This window comes from Capricornis sumatraensis, chromosome 1, assembly GCF_032405125.1.
Source record: "Capricornis sumatraensis isolate serow.1 chromosome 1, serow.2, whole genome shotgun sequence".
Lineage (NCBI taxonomy): Eukaryota > Metazoa > Chordata > Mammalia > Artiodactyla > Bovidae > Capricornis > Capricornis sumatraensis.
Window position 1 is genome coordinate 217,260,181 of NC_091069.1, and position 19,610 is coordinate 217,279,790.

Consider the following 19,610-nt stretch of genomic DNA (forward strand, 5'->3'; position numbering starts at 1 on the left):
TTTCCAGGCAAGAATCCTAGAGTGGCTTGCCATTTCCTACCTCAGAGGATCTTCCCAACCCAGGGATCAAACCTGCGTCTATTGTGTCTCTTTCATTGGCAGGTGAAATCTTTACCACTGTGCAACTTGAGAAGCCCCATTTCTAGCCTTGGTGAGGGGAGTCATTAAATTTTTGTTCTGAAAACTTTCCTTTAGATGCTAAAAATCCAGATCCAATGTTCTGGAACTGAAAAAGTACAGAAAATTTGGGATGCTGAAATGTTTGCCACTCTGGTATTTCCTGTGCTGTCATTGGAAGGATGTCCTAGTTTCCTGAATATCAATAGATTCCTGCTGGCACATGGGGACAGTAAAAAAAGATGGTATTGAAAGAAGCAAATTCTTATGGAATAGGTTGTTTGACATGATGATGTTATGGGAATTAAGCAATGCTAACTTTGATCTTGTCCCCCTTTTTTGAAATAAGACATCTGGGTTGTTTTATGTCTGTGTTGACCTACTAGCAGGAAAATAAATAAATAATTTGAACTGTAATTAGGTTGGGAATAACATCTAATGACTTAGGGAGTTTGTAAGATTAACTAGTTTTGGCAAAAAATTCTAAATAAATAAAAGTTAGAGGGCTCAATTCCAAGCATTTTTTTTAAAATAAAAGTTTAATTAAAATGTAATTTAATTTAAAACATCATAATATTCCCAGATCAATGAATTTAGTGGCTTTTCTTCTTTCAAAAAGCTATGTAAACTAAAATGGGTCCCTTCTTTTTTCTATTATTCACAAGTGGTGCATGGTTTATAAGTTCCTTTCATGACCATAACCATGCCCAGTCCCCTCATCCCTAGAGCAGTGAGAAGAGTATGGATGAGTAGCCTGGCCCTCGGGAAGGACTGAAAACCACACCAAAAACCTTCTCATGCAGGTCCTCAGGCACACAAGTGCTCTGTGTCTATCCATGTCCAACATGATTCATGATGGAATTAACTTTCTCTTGCCTAATGAGCTTAAGAGAAGATTGTGAAGTATACTTGGGGGATTTATGGGAGTGAGAGACTTAAAAATATGAGTATCATGACACTCAAGGACCTGTCAGTGACTACGGGGAAGAACACAGCAGCATAAAAAAGAAAAAAATGGGACATGGGGGTGATTTTTTTCTGGTATTGGAAAACATGATGCCATCAACACCAGATATTATAAGAGACAGATGGCATGGCAGATGCTCTGAAAAAGAAAAAAAGACTTACTACTAGGTGAACCAGAAAAAAATAAACAAGAAGGACAGAGGGAAAAGTACACAAGTTCCCCTCTGTTGTCAAAAACATCTTCCCGTAGCTGTAAAATGTCTAATTGCATTCCACAGGATTGCACATTACAAAGGCAGTCTCACCCCCTTTCTCCACTGATTGCACTTCTGGAGTTTATGGCCATTCTTTTGAGAAGACTCATTTTTGTCTACTGGATTTCTAAGGAAGGAAGGAAGGCAAAATCTAATTTGATCCATGATGCTAAAATATTATGAGAATGCTACTGCTAATTTTTCTCTGGCTCAGTTGCTTCCATCTGATATTGAGAACCTAGATGAAACTCACTAAGTTTATTCTAGAAATGTTCCCACTTAATATCCTTTCTAGTTGCAAACCAGGTGAATGGGGTTGGCATGTTAATAAATTTAAATCAAAGTTGTTTAAAATAAGTCTTAGAAAGCTGGTCTGTGTTCTCTTGTTGGTTCCCCAGAATTTAATATAGGTTCCTTGGCAAAATTATAAGTTAGGGTGTGTTATGGGTCTATGGACTTGACAAGGAATGGTTAAAACCAATAAAGATTATCTATAAATGCTAAGGGTTTACTGTGAAGCACACATATAGAGAATAGTGCCAACATATATAGATTTAATATACAAAAATTCAGCAATATGCACTTGGAAACCACTGTTCCATCACTTATATTAGACAGAAATGGATGCAACTGAGCCTAAAATTGCCAATGTGAGTTGCTAAAATAAGAAAAGTATGTGAATAATATTAAAGCCATTGCCAAAAGGAAAAAAAAAAAGAAACATGTCTGGGAAAGTATCTAGTGATGATTTTGTCACTGTATTTGGAGATGAAATTGAATAACTAAAGGCTATCGAGTAACACTGACTAACAAATAACTACTATAGCTACTATAGGGTTTTCAAGGGTAATTTTGATTATATGTAAATTTACTTTTCTGTATTGTTTTCAAAAACCCTAATAGGCTTCCTAAGGTAGACCCAATTGTACACATACAATTTTCACTAATACACATATACATATGATTTACAAAATCATTGCAAAAATGAAACTTAATAACAACATGGGGTTCAGACATAGCTTAGACATCTTTTTTTTTTTCCATTTTAGAGGAGAAAATGCACCCAAGATCACCTGGCAATCCTTGTCTATTCTATTCCTTATTTTCTTCTTTTTATTCAGTTTCTTCTCTCAGTTGCCCAGATCAGTCCTTTCCTTTGTTACAGTTAAGTAGGAAAGGCTAAATGTGGAGAATGAGTTTCTAGAGGCTAATATCAAACTAGCCCTTCCATCTGGCTCATCTTGGAACAAATAAGTATACTGTTTAAGGATACACACTTTCTACAAAGCTAGGGAGACATCACAGGGAAGCTATTTCAATCTGGAACGAGTCCCACATGGAGACTTGCCTACAGTGTGTCTCTGCTAAGTCCTCCCAGAGGAATAAGCCCTGGGTCTGATGCACCAGCCAGGAGTGGATCTCCCTTTGGTAGGGGTGGGGAGAGCAGGCTATATTCCAGCATAAAGTGGCTGGTTGCCACAGAGCTATGAAATGCCATGTTCCTTGACCCTATCAACAAGTGCAAATCTCTATTGGACACCCTTTGTTAGACTTCCAAACTTGGACAATAACTCATGATAAAACAGCTTCCTATTATGCTTGGTGGAATTTTCTGTAAGAAACTCAGAGAAAATATAAATATTTCCTGATTCCAGCAGAGGCTGGATAATGCTGCAGTTATACATTCTATCAGGCTGCAATCTGGTTTTTTTTTTTTTTTTAATGTTTTGAAGCTCCCTTCTAATAATGTCAACACATAATCTGTGTTTATACAAGAGACACCATTATCTTATTAGTATCACATAGTTTGTCTCCTAATTGAGAATATCCTCCTTCTGTAGGTATATAATGCAGATTATAATGTTTTCTGTTTCAGAGACTTGTACTTTATATCCCTCAGATTAAAGATAATGGTAGAATGGGCAGAATGAGCCACCCCCCCCACCCAAATGCAAAAAAATCCCAGATGTTCCTCTATCCTGTACATAGCATAATTGCAAAGGACATTTTTCCTAAGAAAATAGTTCACTAGGCACTTAAAATGGGAAGTAATTTCAGTCTTTAAGAGCTGCCACTAAATGGCATCTCACTTGACAATTGTGCTCGCACGACAGTGTCAGTGCTGTTTTAACGTGGCATTAGGAATACTGTGACATCATACTATCCTTGCAATATATACTTCTTACATAAATAAAATATTTATGATTCACTTTATCAAACACCTATTCTTTGCTTTGACAAAAATATGCATTTTATGTCATTTCCATGATAATTTCTTGAATTTCCAACAGTGATCTTGCTTTATAATAAACTTCTAATTTACTCAAATCAAAAAAGCAGACAACTCTAGCAAAAAATAAGATAAAGAAATATATATTTTAACCATTTAACTGTGGTTGAGAAAGAGATAAATGATAAGGAAAAAAAGTTTCCATAACTTTTTTTTTTCAGAAATTCAACCTACAGAAACATATATACTTCAATCATTTACAGCTTCCATAACTTCTATAACCCTCTAGCAAGAACAAACCTTTACAGAACCTGACTTATTACAAGACCCAGAACTACTTTTTGAATCATCAAAACTAAACTTACCTTTAGTGTAATTTTATGTTATGTTCTAATTCATTAAATATGTATAAATCCATGTCATACAGTAAGCCTCGAATAATCAAAGTATTACTTTTTCCTTTCTTTTTCCCAAATATCTTCATTCTCATTTACCTTAGGTATGTGAAAATTCATGTGAGCATAAATCTCAATTAACTAGAACCTTCCAAACTATATTCTTTCTCAATTGGTTCCATAAATAAACACAAATTGAAGAAAACCTGGTTTTAGGAACATTCTGAAAGCTTTCATGGGGAGATGCTTAAATTGTCTTCAAACAGTTGTAACAGAAAGGGGATAAAATACTGCAGCTCCTTGAGACTCAAAAACCAGACTGCAACGAAGAGTTTCATTTTGAAATAGTCACTCCTGTAAAGACTCTGCTCACAGTAGCACTTAGCACTTATCATTACAGATTGGAAACTAATCAGACCTAGAGTCATTACAAAATAAGAAGACCCTCAGAGAACTCCAAAATAATGATGGCTGGGTTATAAACTCCCCTTCCAATTATGTTTATTGTTTTAGTTGATGGAATCACAGAAGTGAAGCAAACCTGGAGAAAATGAGCACCATAATGGCAGGAGCCACACTCCCAGGGAGGGCTTTCCTGGTGGCTCAGATGGTAGAGTCTGCCTGCAAGGCAGGAGACCTGGGTTCTATCCCTGGGTTGGAAAGATCCCCTGGATAAGGGAATGGCAACCCACTCCAGTATTCTTGCCTAGAGAATTTCATGGAGAGAAGAGCCTGGTGAGCTACAGTCCGTGGGGTCACAAACAGTCAGACATAACTCAGCTACTAACACACACACACACTCCCAGTGCCTGCAGATGCTTAAAAATTAATTAAGATGCAGCATGCAGAGCACTAACTTTGCGGGTAAATATGAAACTGAAAGATCGACTGGAAAGGTTTTTATTTTTCACATTCAATCAAATAAGTTTGAATATATTTCATTTCCTACTGTGAGTGGAATAAGTCATCAAGCTAGAATCGATAACTCTGTTGCTGCTGCTAGGGTCTTTTATTAAATTTCTTCACTCACCTTCCATGGGGGTGTTACTGTCCGGTCGATTTGCAAAAACTACATCCACATACTCGAGCTGCAGCCTCTGGAGAGAGCCCTTCAGTCCTGGGAACAGAAGCAGGAAAAATCTCAGGAAGTCTAAACATGAGCACTATTAGAAATTGCTGAAGTTTGCTTTCCTTCAAGAATTTACTTTAAAAAAAGCGTTGGATTAGTTTCAAACAGACATTGAATACAGTGATGTGTTCATTGGCCCCTAGAACTCTTTAAAAATATATCAAGGATTGACATTGTCCCCAGCAAAGAAAAGCCTTAGAACTTTCTCAGCAGTACTGGTGCTTACTGGAAACCCACACTTGGTAATGACCTTTCACAGTGGCTCCTGTGTGGCTGAACCTAGAAGCAAAGTTTAGAACAAAGAGCAGCCTAGAAGTTTAACTTCTTTCTTTTTGAAAAATACAAGTTAATGTCACATTTTGAATTGCTTAATAGGCTTATAGTGTGATGGAGATATATTTATTGCACATCCAAAACATAAAAATTATCTAAATCACAAATAAATGATTGACAATCTCACCTTAATGTACACATGGGTTTTAACAGGAATAAAAGGGTTGGCAAATGAAGGTTTCACTCAACATTTTACTAACTGAAACAAAGTTTGGAGAACCTTAAATATAGCTGAGTCCTACCATTTCTATTATTCCCCCTTATTTTGAGAAGAAACAAAACCACTAGAAGCTGTAAAGATTTAAGGGGTAATATAAAGGAGAGAGTTAGAGTTTTAAAACAAGTCAAACCAATAATTTACGTCTCAACTCTAACCACTGAGTCACATTACTATGATTACTCAGAAAAAAAATTAATTTCAGTAAAATTAATACTTCCCTGAAATAGGATGTATTGTATACAATATTATGCAACCAAAAGGATGACAGTGTTCAAGAATTACTTTATCTCATTTCTAAGAGGCACAGCACTTCCTTATCGGCCTATTTAATTCCACAGGAAGACTGGAGGTTTTTCTTTTTATTATAGGCATAAAATTAATTGCATGTTAAATGAGGCTCTTATAAATTTAAATCTGGCTCATTTAAATTTGATTTTTCAAACTGGTTTATTGGCCAGCCACAATTACTTTTCTGACAGGAAAATGGAGTGCTTGAATCCAGTTCCGGAAATATTTTTTCATTCATTGAGAAAGGATTGATTGTCTGTGATGGTAGCTTGTTAAGAGAAGCTCTGGTGAAGAGATTAGGACAGACAGGTATTGTAAGGTAAGGTCTAATGCCTATCCTTAAAAACTGTGGTGACCTTCATGCTTGGGATATTACCAGCTATCTCAATAGGCATCTTGAAATTAAATTTACTTTAAAAAGCATTATGATATGAACCCCCTCTGGAAGCAGTTGAATGTGTGGAGGAAGTAAGGAGAGGAAAAGATAACCAAGCAAACAACCCACCATGCTTCTCTGTCCATGAGATTCTCCAGGCAAAAATACTGGAATGGGTTGCCATGCCCTCCTCCAGGGGATCTTCCAACCCAGGGATCGAACCCAGGTCTCTTATGTTTCCTGCATTGGCAGGCAGGTTCTTTACCACTAGTGCCACCTGGGAAGCCCAAATAACAGGGTATCCCAAGGTCTGAAAGGTTGGAAATCTGTACTCTAGCGCATGATCCTACTTGCTATCCCACAAAGTTATTTGACTTGTTTTGTGTGACTTGGTTCTCTAATCTGTAGTGAAGATAACAATACTTATAACTTTCAGAATCACCGCTCCAGAGAGCAAATAAAATCAGTTGGCAAGCACTTGGTAGGTGTAACAGTCTGTAGAAGCGAGGTAATCATAACAGTGGTGCTCACATCTGGAAAGGTTCAGGATAAGCGGTGCCAAAGACTAAATGCCAATTTTCACTGGACCTCCTTGTTTGAAAAGGAAGTCATTCGTGACAGTTCTGGCCCATGCCTGGCACTGGAAACAAAGTTCTCCTTTCTGATGATGGTCTTCTACATCTGTGTCTCTTCTTAACAGCTTGGCCAGGGCTAAGAGTAACTAGGAGAAAAAGCTATGACTGACTTGACCCTGTTGAAATGAGGTGTAATCAGTGATGATGTAAGTTTTTTTCTTCAGTGTCCTAATCATGTACTGAGTCTCAAATTGACTCTGAAACTGTGGCAGGCTTTGGGTGTTTAAAGATGCCTGGATGTAGTATTTATACTTACGGAGCAAACAGTACATATTGAGAGCATTTGTTGGTATAGGTCCATTGTTCAAGGTAATAGTGTATATCCATAAATAATGACATGGAACTTGATATAATGACAATATTCTCTGTATTCAGTCATTCCTCATTTCTCAGTTCTTTCTCTGGAAAGCCTTTTTTTTTTCTTATTTTTTAATATTTAGGCCAAGAGTCAAGAGTATTCATATAAGAATATAAGAAATGATGGGTTGCATCCTGTCAGTGATCCACTGAGTCCCTACTCTGACCTTGAACTGAAATAAAAAGAGGTTGTGTTCCCAAGAGGCACCATCCCCTCACTTTGGAAATCTTTGGATTTTACTCCACATGAGAAAGCAGAATGTTGGTGAGGGGGTAAGGAAATGAGAGTTAAGCCAGGAAAATGATGTTATCAGATTTGTGTTCTGAACTGACACCTGGCTGCTGAGAGTGACCTGTGAGGGGCCAGAGAGAAAGCAGGGAAGGAGACCAGGAGGTCACTGCAGCAGACCACGCGTGGACCAAGTTGGTGAGAAGTGTTCATGTTCAGGAAAGTTGTATAGGTAGTAATAAGAGGACTTTAGGTGTGCTGAAGACGGAGTGTGGAGCTGGAGGTATCAAGGAGGACTCTTAGATTTTTGGCCCGAGTATGATGTGACTGTTAGTAAATGAAGTCACAGGAGAAACATCAGTGGTGGGAGCCACGTTGTGTCTGAGCAGCACATCAGTCAACCCCACGGTGCTCTTGGCAGGTGGAGGGGCCAGTCTGGCGTTCAGAGGAGAGGTGCACGTGCAGGTGAGACACAGAGCTTGGGACTGGCTGCGTCTGAATGACCCTGCCAAAGTCTTTTAGCCCCTTTGGGCTTTAGTATTCTCATCTTTCCAAACACAAAATGGAGCTAGACGATCTTTCTATTTCTATCCTTCATGTGACTGCAAAACAAATCAGGTAGTCCTGCCTTTTTCTATTTGGATGCTTTAATCTTGTAGCTAAATTGTAGCAACATAAAGGCTTGCTAACAAGGGTCTTCTTGAGAGCCATTTAGAGTTTATCTCCAATAAACAAATAGTCATGTTCTATTTCCACTGAGCAAAAATTTGTTGAGCTTTGACTTGGGGCCAAGTATTGTTTTAAGTAGGTGTGTGAAAATGCATTAACCTTGGCTCCAGAGGGGCATCTAAACGGCTAATCATAACCTAAGTACATAAGTGTGCTCATGCACTGAATGTACTTGCTTGTTTATTTATTTTTGGCCATTCTGGGTCTTCATTGCTTCAGCCTTTCCCTGGTTGTGGCAAGCAGGTGCTATTGTCTAGTTGCAGTGTACAGGCTTCTCTTTGCAGCGGTTTCGCTTGTTGCCGAGTACGGGCTTCAGCGCATGGGCTGAGTAGTTGTGGTGCATGGGCTTAGTTGCCCCATGGCATGTGGAATCTTCCCAGACCAGGGATCAAACCCATGTTCCCCAAATTGGCAGGTGGATCCTTAGCCACTAGACGAGCAGGGAAGTCCAAGAAGGCACTTTTGACATTAGCCTGTCCCTTGGCAATAACACAGTATCTGTGGGAGTGAAAACAGGAGCAGGAAAAACGTTTCCTGCTCTCGGGGAAATGTTTAGAAGTTAACTGGAAATTCCTCAAAAGTCCACAGGAGGATAAATTATGTTATGTAAAGAAAATAGCTTTCAAGTGATTATAGTAAAAAGAAATCGAAGTTAATCTCCCCTTTAGGTTCTGAAGTTTAACAGGAACTGCATTGTTCATAAGGTGAAACAATTCAATTAAACCTATTTCACAGGCGTCTATAGAAATATGCTCATTTCAGACATTAAGCAGGTTGGCAGGGTTAGCAGTGGGTCATGTGTTTACTGTGGCAAGTTTAACTCTGCAGAAATAAGGCCGTGAGTAGTTTGGAAATTCTGCAAGGCTTCTATTCAAATATGCTGTGTCATCATCTTCTACGCCTATGGTGTTTTTGTTTTCCTGTCAGGCTTGGAAAAAGATGTTGCCTTAAATAATGTACACTGCTTCTCCATTTAATTTTCCTGCTTCTCATCAGACCTTCAGTCTTGATTTGACATATGCTTCTTAAAGAAGACTGTCCTGTGCTAGAATAAGTGGCTACACTTCCCATTATGACACATGCTTATTTGGGGTGGATGATTTGAATTTACCATGAACATGGTACATCAGAAAGGAAACCTGCAGTGAATCCATTTGTTAAGAAGTTTATTCTTTAATTGAAAATTATCAATTATCTCTTTTTTAAAAAGTTCAGATTGTAGGGCTTGACATTTGCCCTTCATTAAAAAGTCTTAAGTGGAGCTTTTTAATATATTTTTCCCCTCTTACTCCTAAAACAGTGACAATGGGTTTGTGTTTTGAATCACATAACAAAACTGTTGCTTACCTGAAAGGCAAATACAGACAGACACAGCTTTTGCTTGTAAAAGCAAATAAACACTTTACTTATGATTACAGTTTGACTTACCAAACTATTTCCATTCTTTCATGTTAGATACTAGAGCTTTGATCTGCTAAATTTTAACACTGGCACAAATTTGAGTTTAATGAATGTTTGTGGAATGAGTAAATTAATAAATAGACTTTCAGATCCTGAGTGGATCTGATCTTGTGATTCCAAATCAATATACTATAGAATATTCCAAATGAATGTAGAAGTATAGAATATATTCATCCCTTCCTTGTGAATCTAAGGAGAATGTTGTTTCTAACTGGATCTAAATCAAGGACTTAGGGCTGGTTGAAAAGATCTTTCGTAGATTTTTTTCAAACCTGCATTATACCCAAATTAAGCTAATTTTATACTCTAAAAAATAACTTAGGTAGCCAAGGTCATCCAGCACACAGGTGGCCTGAGCTCTACAAGAACTGGACTTCTGTCTCATTCTTCAAAAGTACTTCTCAAATTTAATGTGCATATGAAACTCCAATCTTGAATAAGGTCACCTTCATCGCAGGACAAGTCCCAGTGAACCCCAAGGATAACGATTTGTAAACCTCTTCAAAATTTATTTTGGGTCTAGAAATCTCACGTCCCTTCTGTTTTTTTCCTGTAAAATTCACTCAATTCCCTAATTTCAGTCTGCCTAGAAATATCCTTTGAGCTGACTCTCCTGCACTCGAGAGTATTTTCGTCTTTGGCTGACACTGTAAACTGCAAAATAAAACCAACAGTAAGAACATTATAATAATTAATCCCAATTCTTCTTCAATCTGAAAATTTGAAATTTTTTATTATTTTGAATCTGGGTCAGCTTGAATTTCAGTTGAACTGGTTTATCCATCCTGAGAGATTAGTTCCTTAAGAGAATTCCCAATTTATTTAAAGGGGGAGAAATTTTAAGGTATTTCTATTAAATTGTATGAGGCTTGAAGAAACATGACTTAAAAAGGAGAGAAAAAGAGTTCTGAAATTATTCATACACACTGGTACATATTAAAGCAATGGAGATTGAGTGAAAAGACAGAAGCACAACTTCTCTATTCTTTGTCTCATTGATTTTCCATTTCTTTGTTGATTGCTATTGTAAACCACTTTCTGAATCTCTTTTGGAATCAATTAGATCAGAAAAAAAAGAAAAACAAGAACTTTCTAGGCAGCACACTGCCACCGTATCTGTTCAGCTTGGTACACAAGCTGAAGACTTGGATTTTTCTTATTGACAATCTTTGTGGTATATGACATACATCATTGGGGCAAATACTAGAGCAGGAATGGTAACAGGTTGGGGAGGAAGGCTGGGTTTGACTGTACAATGTCAAACTGGACATGTGACCTGAGAAGGGATTTTGTTTGGGGGAGGAATTTGGAAGCTTTCTCAAGAGCTAGAAAGTGGTCATTCATCGTGGCAGTTTCAGAATGTTACTTACTTAGTGTCCTTATCCATAGAAGGAACACTAGTAGGTGCTTTATTAAGAATGATGATGGTGATGATGATGACAAAAATTACATTTACTAAGTGCTTATTATATGACTGACACTGTGCTCTATGTGAATAATCTAAGTTCAATCCCTAAATAGTAACCTTGTGAAGCAGGATATTTATAGACCATCTTATAGTCCAGGAGATGAGCCTAAGTGAGATTAAGTAACTTGTACAAAGTACCCCAGCTCATTAATGACAGAGTTGGAACTTGAACGAATGTTGATCTGATTTCAAAACCCAGATGCCTACAAATATACTAAAACCAGTTAGTGATCAATACATATATTTTTGTGCTTATAAGTAAATGTTTACAGGTAGATAGAGAAGTCGGAATAACTACAGGGAAAAGGAAGGAAGGATTGTGGAACTATGGAATGGGATGAGGTGAGCAAAGGGAGGAATTTATTTTTTTATTTTTAAAGTAGTGGGATTAGAGTACATCTCATCTTTTTAGGGTGATTTTAGTATTTCATAAGTGAGATTAGTTTTAAAAAAGGAGAAAAATCATTTGTCTCAATGATTAATTATGCATATAAGGGTATAAAAATCTTGAATTTTTATGAAATAGTTCATGAACTAGTGTAAAGATATTAGAAACATATGGCAGCCCCTTTAAACATATTTTTCATTGATATTGATACATACCACAACTTGATGAACTTTATGCTAAGTGAAAGAGGCCAGTCACAAAATATCACATATTATATAACCTCATTTATATGAAATGTCCAGAATTGGTAAATCCATGGAGACAAGAGTAGTTTGGTGGCTGCCTGGCCTGTGGGAGAGCGCAAGGAGGGGATAAGAAGTGACTGTAAGTAGGTATCAGGTTTCTTTGGGGGGATATGAAGGTGTTTTAAAATGAAAGTGTCAGGGGAGTATAATGTCCTCGGTTCTGTCTCCTCTCAACAAAAATTTGAGGCAACGGACATTAAAGCCCTTGGCGCATCACAGTTCTCGGATAGTGTTATAGCTCCCTCAGTTTTATTTAGAAACTAAAGGAAAATATGTCCTCGAGGTGTGGGGGCATGCCAACCCAAAAGATGCGAAGAGAGAGAAAGAGAGAGAACGTGCATGAGCGTGGGGGAGAGAGAGACCCCCGGCCCTCTCTCTCCTCTTCTTGTATGTTTCTCCTCCCCCGGGGCCTGCCCTATGTAAACTGGGCTCGCCAGGAGTGCGGTTTGTCCCACCTGAGGTCCTCACTCTGGCCCTCGACCTTCCTTTCTTCTATTTTCACGGGCTTTTCCCTTCCTTGTCTTGTAGCCACCACCATTCTGGACTCCTGTTTCCTATTCTAACTACCTAACAGCAGCATGTGATGACTGATGGGTAAACTTTTAAGGTACATAAATTATAGCTCAATAAAGCACTGTAAGAAACCTCATGGAAGTGCTTTATTAATAGCATAGTTGTAAAGAAGAATGCTAGAACATCCAGTCATTTTCTTTTGAGTTCTCATTCTCCCCTGTAATATTATTACTTCACCTCTCAGGAAGAAACATATGGTTGATTGTTGGTCTTCTCATAGAGACACTTTTTCCCCTTCCAGTGTGTTTTGAACTTATTTGGTAGATACTTTTCTTGAGCTGGCAACCCATAAATGAAAATAAAATGGAAGCAGCAGTGCTCACCTTCAATAATATGTTTTCTTGACAACCCTCTTTCTGTTTCAGCTCTGAGAAGAAAAAGAAGCAAATGACTTTGAGTGGGGTGTGCTTTTTTAAAAATTGCTGTTTCAAAAGTACAAAAGAATAATTATTCTTGACTGAATTGTTAATGCTATTCCTTTTTCTTGGCAAGTCTGTACCATGGCAGGTTGGGGAGAGAAGACTGGTAGGCAGTACATCAAGAGGCTTTGGAGACCTCCAGAGACGAATTAGCCATCACTGTCGTCATACCATGTAAATAACAAGTCAGCCATGTATGCCTGTCCATATATAATTTGACACTGGACAAACGGCTCAACCTTCCCACTGTGTTCTTAACCAATCCTAAACCAAACAAAAACAAAAAATATGACATCAGTTTGTGAGCTTACTATAAGATTGTTAGGCTACTAATAGCACTGACTTTTCTGAAAAAGGAAGTAACTTCGAAAGTGCCTTTTGCCTTTCAAAAGAAAATGAACAGCTATTTTCTTTTAAAATGTGATATACTGAGTCTTCTTTAAATTAGTTTTTCTTGCCTGGAGAATCCCAGGGACGGGGGAGCCTGGTGGGCTGCCGTCTATGGGGTTGCACAGAGTTGGACACGACTGAAATGACTTAGCAGCAGCAACAGGAAAAAAAACTAACTAGGACTTTTGCCTGCCAAGACCATTTTCAAACTCTAGACAGAAAGAAATGTGATCCTTGAGTTTTAAAGTACTGAAGAATTATTTCTTTAACATCAATACCTTTGGCAATCGCTTTTTACAACACAGTAGTCTATCATTCACTTTTGGTGATTTATATTAGATAATATTGCATGTAGTACTCCACTACATACTGGTTCTTGCAGATTATCATATTTCCTGTTTATTTCTAAATTATAGGCAAGGTTTTCAGTTCCACTGCAAAAGCACCAAGCAATGGCACCATGAATCAGAGTACACAAAATATAAACCTACATTTCTTATAGGTACCATTGGTTTTCTTTTTTAATAGACTATAATAGGAATAAAAATCCAAAATCCATGTTTCTATCTTCATATTCATCATAAACAAACTCAAAAACAACAATAAAATATGTGTGTGTTTTCATTAGAAGATTCCCCTTCAATTTTATCTTTAACCCTTATGAATTATAGGGAAGTAAATAAGGTTTTGTTTGTTTGTACTTGTCTTCTTTTTTTGTTGAGACTCCATGAAAATCTCTGAGATTTCCATGAAAAGTATATGAAATAGCCTGCTATTTTCTCACATGTTTGTCCAAGAGGCCAGTCTTCGAAGACCTGCTGAATAATGTAATCACCAGTTCAAACACCAGTAGGCCCATCAGAAGCCAATTCAACTTGTGAAATTTGTTCTGTATCCCACAACAGGGAGAGGACCACTCTTTCACTTAACCTGACAGAAAGTGATACAGTCAGCTTCCTGTTATTCTTCGATGAGATAGTCCTTTTGATCAGCATTTTCAGAGCCCTCTGCAGAAATGATCAGAGACTTACACGTGGGGCCAGGAAAGATATTTTTATCACTGCTTTCTGTAGAAGTCTGAGTTTTGGCAGATTTAAGTAGCTTTTCTTCTGTGATGCTATGTGCTTATTTTCTTTGCCTGAAATTTGAACTCTATTTTGGAAATGGTTCTAAGTATGAGGTTGATATTTGAAAATCTCCATGAATCACTTAGTAACAAGTGACCACATGCTTTGCACTAAACTACTTTGAGGGTAATTTGCTAAAAATTGAATCCTAGGCTAATTGTAATTTCCTTCAAGAGGGAAAAAAAAATCTTTCTTTCCAAACCAATTAACTTTAGTGTGTTAGATGTAAAATGGTTGCCTAAAATAATCAAAGCATGAACCACTAGTTGTTTCCTGTCAAGTAGAGAAAGAAAGACATTTGACTTACTTTCCACCCCAGTAGAGTTTGGTTGTTATGACCAGGCTGGACCTCCTATATGTTGAACAAACACAGAGAGAAATATTTAAAAAATTGATGGTTATACTATTAAGTCATATTATTATTATAGCACTAGAAGTAATTTACTGTACCTCACATTTTGAAACTGGTGAAAGGATAAATTTGTTCATTCATGTCATTGAAATGTAAGGGCAAAGGGAAGCTGATGACTGAGGACTTGAAGTCAGATCCTAGAGAAAGAGGTCTGAAGGGAAGGAAGCTTTACCTGGAAGACCCGGGAGAGGAAGGACTATGACAACACATAGGTGACTGGGTGGTAGCAAAGCCAAGGTGAGTGGTAGGCATGGAGAGTCAGGATGGAAAGTGAGAAGAGTAAGCAAAAAAAACTTAAAGGATGGACGGCTTTAGGAACTCAAATAGACAGCCACTAAATACTCACCAAGCACCTGACATAGTGTTGATTGATCATGAACTTTCCATACACCCCCTGCCAAAGACCATGGACCCTAGTGTCTCTGAATTATGACTCTTTCCAACACATTGGAAAGAGTCATACAACCAATTGCCTTCACAGGAAAGTACCAACTACACGGAAATAGAATAAATTTAATCAATAAATATGAATACAATTTCTTCCCATTCAACTTCTTATTAATTGAAAATGTTATTTTAGGAAAACAACCCTAAAACCCTTAACTCAAACTTCCACCACTTATTCCTAAGGGAATGAAAGGTGGAAATCTTGTCAGCAAATTCATTACCTCTTCAAAACCACACCCAAGGGCAGGAAATGAAATTGCACTATTGTGACTGGGGAATATGAAATATGTCTTGAGAACTATAGTCATATAATTTAAAATTGGGAGGTAGAGCTCAATACAATTTAATTTCTCCAGGTGTATAATTTAATTGAACTGGCTGAGGGAAAAAAAGGCATTTGAGATTCAAAGGTTAAGACCAAACTTTGAGAGTATTTGAAATAAGGTGTTTATTAATTCCGTCAGCTGTAGAGTCAATGCCTGAAGCCCTTACACATAAAAGACTAGTATGATTAATGATAACCAATGGGGAATGATGGTGACAACTCTGATAACTTGGCTGCAACAAGAAAAATTTGTAGAAAATGTCAGTAACCCCATCCCACTGAAGTCAATTCCCTGAAAAGTAATTCAAACCACTAACAGAAGGTCTACAGAGATATACATCTGGAAATTACATACCCCAAAAGGGCGATTGCACTTTCAAGTTAATCCATCAACCTTGTGATACCTAGTATAATAGCAATCTGCCACAGGGAAGTTGGGTCTCCTTCAGCAAGTGTTCTCAGAACTTCAACAAAAAGCTCTGGATGGAATCTTATTAAAAAATGAGTGCAGCCTTCTGGATTATTCAGAGCAGTTGGTGCTGCAAAAGCCATGCATTCTACCCTTAGACCACCACAGACTCATTTTTCCCAAAGTAGGCTTTCTGTAAAATGTTTGGCCTCCATGGGTGTGCATAGCAATATTTATGTTCAAATACAAGAGTAGACAACAACCCGATGAATTATCATGGACTTCAGGGGGGCCTCTAGAGCAGCTGTTCTGAGTGGATGAAGAATGATATTATGAGGATTTCACACTGATAAAGCACAGCTTTCAAGATTCTTTTGTTCACCTTATCTCACTTTATCAGCACAATGCTCCATGAACAGTTATGCCATCCATTTTACAGGTGGGTAAATCGAGGCACAGCAAAGACAAGTAACTTGCCCTGGACAAAACAGCTAGCAAGTGGTGGTCTTGGGACAAAAAGCCAAGCAGTTGAAACCTATGATGTTATGGTCTATCTTTTCAACAGCCTCAGGTGGGTGGCTGTGAACTGTTATGACCTGATGTCAATATCTGTATCTTGGGGATAGCCTGAGTGTTTATTTGCAAGATTGAAAAGCATTTTGGGAAAGATGCATGTTAATCTATTTTCTACAAAATGTATGTAAAAAGTTTTGCCAAGTATGATGAGTGATGACCAAGTGTTCTGTGGATGCAGAGGGGAGAGAGTTACTGCAGCGAAGCTTCCCCTGCATCCTCAGGTGTACTCTGGCAGCCTGCACCTTGCTGTGATTTCATTGGATATTACTGGACTCATCTCCAATAACAAGTGTCTGTTATAGGTTGAATTTTGTCCCCCACGAAAGATATGCTAAAGCCCTGTCCCCCAGTACCTCAGAATGTGAGCTTATTTGGAAACAGGGCCACTGCAAATGTAGTTAGTTAAATTAAGGTGAGGTCATGCTGGAGTAAAGTGGGCCCTTTATCCAATATGACTAATGTCTTTATAAGACACACAAACACAAAAAGGGAGAATATCATATAATGACAGAGGCAGCATTGAACAGTTGCAGCTATAGTTCACAAAATGCTAAAATGCAGCAACCACTAGAAGCTGGGAAGAGGTAAGGAAGGATTCAGAAGGAGAATGCTCCTACCCAACTATTAATTTTGTACTTTTGGATCCCAGAACAGAGGGAATACATTACTGTGGTTTTAAGCCACCCAGTTTGTGGCACATGGTTACAACAGTCCTATTTGAGCAGTGATGGATGGGTCGACATTCTGAGTGAAATGGTAACTCAGGCAAGGTGGAGGACTGGGTGGGGATGTGAATCTTTTTCCGTATTTAAGGTTGAATACAATTTTCTCTTCACACTCTTACAGTCCCTGGAGTGGGGAAAGAGAGGAAGGGAAAGGGAGAAAGTAGGTCACCAAAGTTCATTTGTTCATATTTCCAGGAACTTCCGAGTTTCCGTTTCCACTTATATTATAGAACTGTTATCTGTTATTTATTTGGCCATCAGCAGATCTTATACAAGAGCAGAAGTGAACTCCAACTCAACCAGTGGTCTTTGTTGGTCTTTGCCTGAGTCTGTACTCATGCTGGGAAAGAAGTGGCTACTGGGGCTGATTACTACTGGCTTTGCCACTACAAGGTGATAGGATGCCCTGTAACCCCTCAAGCACAGCAGATGAAGCACTTTCTTGAATGTCCGGATAATAGGGCTCCTGGCACACGGGAGAGATCCTGGCTAATTGTGCTCAGACAAGAAAGTTTTGGGATATTTATCCCAAGGGTTTCTTGGGTCATCATTTCTTTGCATCCAGAGTTGTTAATAAGATGAAGAATGCACATAAATACATGCATGGAGATAATTAGCATTCTGTGGCTGGCTTCCTTCACCAGATCAGCACACAGGGCAGTCAAAAACCACGAAATGCTACTTAATTTTATACACAATTATCTCATGAATATCCTCTGCTCAACCCATGGTAATTCATTGTGATCAACGACGAGTTAATTTTTGAAGCACAAGTAGTGAGCTCGCTAATATTTACTTTCAAAGCACTGTAAATTATTTCTTTACTAAGGACTGAATTTTCTGACAGTCTTTTTGGTCGCTTGTCATGCAACTTTATTTTCCCTTCTCTGGTACAAAATAGTAACAGTCTTTTTAAAAGGCTATTAAATGAGTATGGTGAACACATTACCTCCAGCCTTTCTTCTTGATGATGCTCCCCAGAATCACTTCAGCCCTGGAAGGGAAACAGATAATGTCTCAGGATATAGTATCCTGGAAACGCAAGAGTCAATCCAAACCACCAGATCCCTTCCTTGTTTGAACTGTCAGTGCCTACATGTCCCCAAAATAGAAGCCACTCTCGGTTGGTAGCACAGTTTCTGCTGTTTCTGCTTATGCCTGCAGAATCCTGCTCCCGGAGCATTCCAGAAGCACCTGCCAAATCCTGACACTCTGGCAGAGGAGAACGCCTGTGGTCCTGATACTAGGAAGCAGTGGAGTCATTTGGCAGTTTGGCGTTTTTGAACCACTGATACTATATGTAACTGTCTAGCTTGGTGGTATTCAAAGGGAGTTGAGGGTTTCTTTCTGATGGCCATGGTCTCTGATTGTGACCAGAGAGGATAGTGAGACCTCATGCTTTTCAGACAGAAAATACTGACTCCCAGGCGATCTTGCAGGGTTAAAGAACCCATGTGTGGCTTTAGATGTCCCAAAGCCATGGCTGCAGGTGCAGTGGCCTACAGAAAGAATATCCTGGGTTCAAGTGACAAGAGTTGTCAGAAGAGCAGGATATATGAAGTCATAGGGGACTGTCCTTCCTGCCAGTGACGCTGGTCGTGGAGAGTTAAGACCCTCTCTCCATCTTCTCCCCCTCTACCTACCCCAGCTGGGACCCAAGCTTCAGGATACTAAAACTTTCTTCTAGGTTCCTCCCAGTCAGACCAGCATTGTGAGAAGCAGGTGGGCTCTCAGAGGCTTCGTGAATGGAGACCTCAATGTAATCAGCACATTGTCCATTAGCATCCTATAGAGCAAGTCATCACTAATTGTGATTTGTCTTAGCTGAAAAGTCCTGTCTTTGTTGGAGTGTAGCTGCTAAGTCACTTCAGTCGTGTCCGACTCTGTGTGACTCCCATAGACGGCAGCCCACCAGGCTCCCCCATTCCTGGGATTCTCCGGGCAAGAGCAATGGAGTGGGTTGCCATTTCCTTCTCCAATGCATGAAAGTGAAAAGTGAAAGTGAAGTCGCTCAGTCGTGTCCGACTCTTAGCAACCCCATGGACTGCAGCCTTCCAGGCTCCTCTGTCCATGAGATTTTCCAGGCAAGAGTACTGGAGTGGGTTGCCATTGCCTGGCAATAAACCCTGAGATGGGGAGCACGAACCAAGGAGACACACACTGACATTACCTCAGGGTTCCTTCCCCCTGTCTCTCCTGCAACCTTGCACTTCACAGTGGGAACCTATCTCATTACACACTGACCAACAATCAATAATTAATCAGGACCGATTATCCTTCACAACAGGAATACAAACAGAACTCTAACAGACTTGTTAATCACTCCC

General features: G+C 38.8%; 1 protein-coding gene across 5 annotated transcripts in view; it reads right to left on the reverse strand.

Moving 5' to 3' along the window:
* KCNAB1 (potassium voltage-gated channel subfamily A regulatory beta subunit 1) overlaps nucleotides 1-19,610 on the reverse strand; it is a 458,084-nt gene that overhangs the window by 58,001 nt on the left and 380,473 nt on the right. For 3 of the 5 annotated variants that reach the window (XM_068992110.1, XM_068992193.1, XM_068992235.1), the window contains exons 5-8: nucleotides 18,233-18,277; nucleotides 14,697-14,741; nucleotides 12,777-12,820; nucleotides 4,993-5,079 (exon numbers count right to left, since the gene is read on the reverse strand). In XM_068992110.1, the coding sequence (XP_068848211.1) occupies nucleotides 4,993-5,079; nucleotides 12,777-12,820; nucleotides 14,697-14,741; nucleotides 18,233-18,277 (221 nt within the window). The remainder of the gene's footprint in view (nucleotides 1-4,992; nucleotides 5,080-12,776; nucleotides 12,821-14,696; nucleotides 14,742-18,232; nucleotides 18,278-19,610) is intronic. The other 2 variants (XM_068992310.1, XM_068992387.1) reach the window with 1 other exon arrangement.